General features: G+C 35.5%; 1 protein-coding gene across 1 annotated transcript in view; it reads right to left on the reverse strand.

Annotated features, from left to right (window-relative positions):
• Positions 1 to 6,709, reverse strand: part of ARL13B (ADP-ribosylation factor-like 13B) — a 14,205-nt gene extending 7,496 nt beyond the window's left edge. Inside the window, exons 1-4 of the mRNA XM_009869166.1 lie at positions 6,582 to 6,709; positions 5,841 to 5,946; positions 2,343 to 2,545; positions 990 to 1,000 (exon numbers count right to left, since the gene is read on the reverse strand). Coding sequence (XP_009867468.1) covers positions 990 to 1,000; positions 2,343 to 2,545; positions 5,841 to 5,946; positions 6,582 to 6,709 — 448 coding nt within the window. The remainder of the gene's footprint in view (positions 1 to 989; positions 1,001 to 2,342; positions 2,546 to 5,840; positions 5,947 to 6,581) is intronic.
• Positions 6,710 to 7,939: the final 1,230 nt, after the last annotated feature.

The raw sequence follows: 7,939 nt of genomic DNA on the forward strand, positions 1-7,939 counted from the left end.
TTGTTTTTGTTGTTTTAGAGGGTTTGGTTTGGGGTTTTTATTTTGGGGGTGAGGTGAGGACGAGAGGGGGAGAAAGAGAGGGGATGAACAGAGAACTATGACGAAGTCAAGCTATAGATTTTACATCATAGAAAAAACTTCAGGTCACCTAACTCATCCTCCAATTTGTGTCAGGTGATTTTTACAACATCCTTCTGTAGCTTGAAAAACACTCTACAGAAATCACAATGACAGGCTAACATCAATAAAGCACAAGTACATGTTATGGCAGGGGTAGAAACAAATGCTGCTATGTGTCAGAATGTTCAATCAGCGCTTCAGGAAGCAGGAGCAATTTCTGAGGACAGGATATGTGACAGTATACATCTGCAGCTATAAGGTTTTGTTTATTCAACAGTATGCTGCAATTTTCATGCAGAAATTTTCACACGGGTAATCCTTTCTAACAATTGTTTCAAGGTATTAAAAATAAAATAAAACAAAGTATCTGTGAGGTGGGAAACCAGACAATCTAAAAATCTATTTTTCAATTTCTAATACACCTCCATTTCTCATAATTCTAGATTCTTCTTAATATACATAAGGGAGAAGTGGCAGCAGACTGTTCAGTTTATGTAGTAACAGTTAGGGAATCACATATGCTTCCACTAGACTCAGAAAAATTCAGAAAGACACGAAATGCTCTGTATACTGTTGTTGTACCAGCACTAGTTATTTTTTATGTACCAGATCTCTATGCAAGAAATACTACACTACTACGCATTCAATAATATCTCATCAATAAAGTATACATTCATCAAATACTTCTCATAAATCGATTTGATGGCACTGGCGCACAGAAAGTTGCTTTTACACCTACTTTACAGCTGCAAATACAGCAACCCCACAGTTCAGAGGTTTAGATGGGGATGAAAGAAGGTCACTGACCTACCTGTGAGACTGTACTGCTTGGGAGGAATGGCCAGTGCTACTTTAAAACTTACTGACACCCTCTCTCTCTCTGGCATTCCATTTGGAACAAGACAATTGCTACTAATATACCACAGAGCAAATATGCTTTGAGAAAACATTCAGGGAAGCAAATATGAACAAAAAGCAGTCAGGGGAATTATTAAAACACAGGACAAAAGAATTACACTTGAATCAAGATTAACCTGTTTCTTACAGCAAGAAATCGATTTGATGCAAAATAGCAAAATGAGAGTTTATGCCATTTGTTAGCTGCGAGACAAGCCCTCAGCTACAGGTAAAACCAGCAGAAGCTACTAGTTAGCTTTCCTCTAAGACAGCAGAAGCGTAGCAAAACTTGTAAGCCTTTAATCCAATTCAGACCTAACCAATTCTCCCAGTGAACAAATACAGTCAAGATCACTGAGTGGGAACAGAACGTATGAAAAATATCCTCATCAACCCGCAGTCTTTTGAGGCATGTTTCAGAGTAAGTCCTTGTTGCTACACCTTATTACATGGCATAAAGCCAACGCTATCAAACCTGGTCAGAAGGTTTTGTCCATGCAGAGACACCTGGCAGACTAACAGCATATGATTTTTTTTATAAGTTTGTGAAATATATATAAAGACTGTGTCAAATTCCAGGTGCTTAAAATGTGCTTAAGTAATTTATCTGCTGAAGTAAACCAAAGGAGCAAGAGCACGAGCCAAGACATTTCACAGTGGCTTATCACAGTAACCAAGACTCACAAATCTCTGCATATAAAGGAAAGATAGGGGGACAGGGGTGCTCAGTGAATTTTTTAAGAATGCCCCAGTAAAATGATTCACATTAGCCTCTAATAGGAATCATGGTGGGCTGCTGATGACGACAAAGGGCTTTGAAAGGAAGTAATAAATCACTTGTCCTGCTTCCCCTCCTTGTATCTCAAGTCTCTCCATTCCTCACCTGCTGGATATCCCAAAATCTATTAAGCGTAGCGGTGAACACAGTTTCACATCTAGCTCCTGATATTCACATATGGGTTACAAAGTCTAACTTTGTTTATTTTAGAACACACTTGAAGGTAACTTAAGATTAAATGACAGGCTTTATTTTTTAGGTTAGCCTCCTGAGAAGTTACATCAGCAATGCCAAACTTATTCCACAACTATCTTGCAATTCTAATTCATGGTACATTTCCAGCATAGAGAGAATAAAAAAAGGGGATGAACCGGGCAAAAACTTGTAGGTCTTAAAGAAAGGTTCTAGCATTCAGGTCCATTCTTTTAATATGGAGACTCTTGGTTTCTAAGCTTTGAATCCTTCATAGCTTGGTTCCCATAGGAATGAAATGAGTATCTTGGAGAAAAGGAGGAAGGGGAGGTAGGAAAAATTCCAGAGAGAATACCTTTCTTCTCGTATCCTTCTCACTCGCTCAGCTCGTTCTAGTTTCTTTTGTTCTTCATATGCTTTTTGTTCTGAAGTGTCTCTTTGGATGCGCTCATTTAAGGCATCAAAATCTTTTGCTATGATATGCAGAAGCCAATATAAACCCTTTTTTATTGACTTATCAATTTTTTTCCCACAGCCCATGATAGCTGAGCAAGGTTCCTGTAAGCATAAGGAGAAGGAGAGGAAAATTATTTGCAGTTCAGATCATATTCCTTGACTGAAAACAAGAAATCAGCCAAATGATTTCTGTTTATTTTGAAGCCTGCAAAACACTGAGAATTATGGGAAATAATTCTGCACTTAGATAGTCTATAAATTTAGGTGCCTTTCTGTCATGATACAAATCACATTAGTTCTATCAAATTTTATTATTTCCGGTCCGATTTCAAAAATACTAGAATACTGCATAGAAAAACATGATTCCAGAGATACATATACACAGCTGTTACATATACACCTGCAACATATGTGTGTGTATATATATATATATTTTACACACTTGCTTCTTTATACATCCATATCTATGCATCTATATAGAAATATAATTTATTAATCCCAAATATGTATGTTCTGTTTTGCTGCTGGTTCATGTTATATTTATTTAGTAAAATGGAAAAAATTAGTTGCAAGAGAACCATCTTAGCTTCAGTTCATGAAAAAAATGTTTGCCTTTCATAAGCACCTATTAGATAAAATCTAGTGTAAATTTGTCAGAAAAACTGACATCATTTCAGTTTTTTAGATCAGAAGAGGTATTGTTGATGGGGTAAAGCAAACTACGCATCTTGACTGGAGTAAAACTTTTGTTATTATATTCATTATATTATATTTTGTCATATATATTGCAGCAGCAAGAGAAACATGATCTAGGGAAATCTGTTGGAAGATGGATGCAAAAGTATTCCAAACTAATTTAGCAATGGGTTTATCTAGCTTGGATGCAATAATTCAAGTAAGTGGATTAACCAGAAAGAACCAAGAGGATCACATTGCAAAAAAGCAGAGAATAAAAAAATAGTTATGAAAACACATCTGGTAAGAAAATATTGAAGGAATAAGAGTGGTTGTCTTGAGATAAAAAAAACTTCAAGAAAATGTGGTAATAGGCTTCAAAAACATAAGGCATAAATGCAAACAAATGCAAACATGAAAAGAATAATTTGCCCTTTGTGTTCATTGCCAGGAGGACAAGTATAACGGGCTTTAATTGGAACAAAAGAGATATAGATCGATTCTACCTTAGAACATTGAAAAGGACGAGATTACCTCTCCAGATCTCTTCAGAACTATTTTCCAGAATGTTTTGAAACACTGTATGGGTCTTTTAAAATGTTATCTGAATAAAAATTGAATAGATCCAGCTATGTATTTGACATGAAGAAATGATACTTCACACTCATTGTGTTCAGGATTTGTGTCCATGAATGAACAAATATTAAAAAAACCCTAATTCTCCAATGTCAATACCTAGAAATTTTTCTGTGTTACCTCTTCATTTGACAAGCACCTAAATGGCACCTAAATGGTCAGATATGGTATGCACAGTTTGCAAAAAGAAATAATTCTGACCTGTTATGTTCCCCCAGAGTGACAAACCTAGTTTGCATTTTAGTATGTTCCTACTTTGTCTAAATTAAGGTTCAAATGTGAGTGTTGTTCTTTATGGAACACTAAAATACTCTCTAGCAGAATCTAATCAGGGAGAAGATGTATAGGCAATAATACCTTCTTTCTCTGGGAAAACTAAGATAAAACAATAGACAGCACTGGGGCAATTTTCTTCTTGGTTTGCACCAAGATTACTGTTGCTGAAGTTCAGTGATAAAATATAGAAATTTCTAAATATAGAATATACAGACATACTAAAAAGGAAAAAGAGGAAGGTCATTCCCACTGCACTGTATGACAGTTAAACAAATAACTCCCTCAATTTGCTATAATATTTTGTGGGGAAATGTAAAGATCCAGTAGAAAAGCAATTAAAAGAATAAGAGCAAAAAAAAAAAAAAAGGGTTTTTTGATCCTTGCCTGATTTTATTTATATCTTGTTTCACAACACACCTGTTTAAATTAACCCCATAAATCATCATGTTGAAATAACGTGGGACCCTGTTTAACTTTAATGAGCCTAGTAAAGAAACTGCCTATTTGAGTACGTAAGATTCAGCTGTTTTCAGCTAAAATGATTTAGAGGAGCTAATCTCGTTTCTTTGTTGGCTACACTCAAGATATAAAGAGAGAACAAGAACAGCATTTTACTGGAATGTGTCGCTAATTAAGTAATTCTAAAGTACTGGAAAAATACACTAGACCTTTCCGGTCTTTTATATTGATAATGTTTGCTAGAAAATATTTTTGATCCAGGAGTCCCTTGGAATAAAAAAACCCCGCCAACTTGCAATTTTTATTTTCATGATTGCTACATATAGATAATGCAAAGTCCACTGACTGAAAGAAAGCACTTGAAGTCATGACATAATGAACATAACTATGCCCTGCTTATTATAACTCAACTTTCCAGAGAAAAAAATAACAATATGTATTACCCCAAGAATTTTGCAACTCTCCCTAGGGAATTAAAAGTCTTTTCAAAAACCCAAGTACCAGCTGGAATGGTTTGGAAAACAGCCTTCTAATGTTGGTTAAAAACAGCATAATTCTCATTATCTCTAAAAATGTTTCTTATGGCAATTTGAAAAATACTACAAGGTAAAGCACCTACACATCGTGCTTAAAAACAATACCTTACAGAAAACCTCAGGCACTACAGATTTGGATATATTATCTGAAAATTAACCAATCCTAAGTAGCTTTCGAAGAGATTTCTGTTTCTGGCTCTCCCTCATCCCTTGTATTTTTTTAATCTTTTTTTTAACATGACTGTGAATAATACATCTAAAACGTAGCTATTTTAGGACAAATATTAACTAGTAACTAGTTCTAACAGTGTTAGTTGGTGAGTACTGTGCTGGAAACTAGATGCCCTAGGAACTAGATTAAGTTCTTACTGTTTGCCAGATGGTGACTCAGACTAAATGATAATTTCAGCTATGAAAAGAAATAAAGACAAACATCATATCCAAACAGTGATCCTTCCTGAATGTCAATGTAGGCAAATTCCATTTCTTGTTTCTTTTTAGAAAACGTGGAATGCTAAACCTACTGCTCACTTAAACAAGTTTAGAACCACATCAGTAATTAATTATTCTGACATGATTTCAGAATGGACCAGCAGGTATGCTTTGAGGATACTTGTTATAAAGATTTCTTTTACAGATCCAGAAACAGAATGTCAAGCTGAACAGAACAACTGCTTGCCAAACAGATGTACAGACTGTATCTTTGCAGGGATTGCAAGGTTTTACTTTCAGTTTTATGCTATGTGGCACAATCTCCTACCTTACTCAAGTTTTACATATATATTAGAAAATGAAGAATCTTAAAATATACTTACGATTTGACATAGACACTTGTGTTCATTGACAAGCTTTTCCAGAGATAAGGACTCAATTACATCTGCTTCTGACAGAGCTCCTTCTCTGTCCTGTTTATTTGCCAACCTAAAGGAAAGACCAAAAGAAACACTAAGCACCCTGAAATGAGAGAGATTATTCTAATAACAATACAAGCAAAGTTTTTTATAAAAGTAGGAAGGGAAGGAGAAAGTAAAGAGAAAATGCCTTGTTTCGGATTGAATTCATAGTTGTTCTTTCTCCTTAATAAACACGTTAGTCCATGCACTATTTTCAGCAAATACTAACATTAAATAATTACTAAGTGCTTAGTAATTATTTAATAACTATTAATAGACAAAGCAATTATATTTTACAGCTAAGAAAGTGGACGTAAAAGATTGCATCATTCTACATCTAAATCTGCAAAGTACAATCTGTTGGAGTCTATAGATCAAAGTTCAAAACTTCACAACATCCCAAACCATATGCATTTCCACAGATAATACTGCTTCATGGTCCTCTTGGGTCTGCCTACTATCCAGAATTTTTGCCAAACAATTTGATATGTAATGTTTTGAAGCTGATTTTTGTAAGTTAAATGTAGAGCTTTGAGGGGAGAACTTGTGTGAATGGCTCTAAAATACATGTTTTAATATTAAATAAAGGGAACCAAAAAAAAAGTGCACAAAACATCTAGCTAAGTTAAGTATTCTGTAAATGAAGTGCCATCATTATCTTACTTCTTAAAGATACCGTAGCAAAGAGGATTACAGAAGATAAACACTCCAAGTTTCTGTGTCTGTTCTTCCTGATCAGATTTGTCTTTCATATACACTGCAACTGCATCCAACCTTACAGCCAATAGCATGTCTTTTTCAAAAGGCACAAAAGAAATCTGATTTACCACCCAGAAAATGATACTCACTATTTCACAGACATACACCTGAAGCAGAGGTTATGTTCCTTTCAACACTGTTACCAGTAACTACAACAAAGATAAGAGGGCTGTCCAGAAATTATAAACATCCCAAATGCTTAAGTTATTCACCTCAGCAAACTGCTGGTGATAGAATCATAGGATCTTTTAATTTGGATCACTGACTCCAATGTCAATTGGTCCAATCTCAGGTCCACCACTAAACCATGTCCCTGAGCACCACATCAACACTAATCTTTCTTTTCAAGAAAAGTTTATGAGGGAGATCATAGAAAGACAGCTCAAATGTCCATTTTCTCTTAATCTTCATCAGTCTTAACTATATCTGATCCAAAAATATTCACTTATTTATCATGATTTGGGGGATAAAAACCCCTGCATCCTACTGACAGTCAAAACTCTGCTGACTTGCCTGCAGAGCCAGAAAGACCATAAGGCTCTCCTTTTCATGCCTCCTTTGATAATCCATTCCCACCCAACAAAAATTACTTCTACACTACTGTTTTTGATGTCATGCAGAGATCGCCTAACTAACTATAGTTCAATCCACATACAGACAAAATGACATTTTCAATATGCTTATGATGCTTTGGCACTATTCCTTCTCACCAACCAGCTAGAACAAGTAATGTCCTCTCAGCATTCAGCTATCAAATAGGGCCAAAGCTAAACCAGGGGAAAACTGAAATGCAATTCAAGAAAGCTATGGAAAGTAACTGAAAGATTGGAAAGAGTTATCTTCGCTTTTTTTTCTCCTCACATAACCTATCTTGTTGCAGTCTGAAAATCCTGCTGCACTGCCCCTTAGTCTCAAAAAGCATTCCTCAGCAGTGCTGTCAATTCATCTAGATCTAACTGAAGAAAATACTTCTGAACACAGAGTTTGTTGCCACAGCCCATTCCTTTGTCACCTGAAGATTAAATAACTAGACTATTTATTATGTTACTGGACTGCACAGTTTACAAGGCACAGCTGAAGCAGAATGAAATGCCAGTCAGCTGCATAGCTCAGTGTGAGTGTGACACTAATGTCCTATAACTTGCAGTAGCTGCTGATTTTTAACTTCTAATACCTTGAAAGGTGTAAGATTTATCTTTCTGGTCAATTAGCTTCCGTTTTCTCCACAGCACTCCTGTCACAATACTGGCAGAATTCAAAAA

The sequence above is a fragment of the Apaloderma vittatum genome, unplaced genomic scaffold, assembly GCF_000703405.1.
Source record: "Apaloderma vittatum isolate BGI_N311 unplaced genomic scaffold, ASM70340v1 scaffold10815, whole genome shotgun sequence".
NCBI classification, from domain to species: Eukaryota; Metazoa; Chordata; class Aves; order Trogoniformes; family Trogonidae; genus Apaloderma; species Apaloderma vittatum.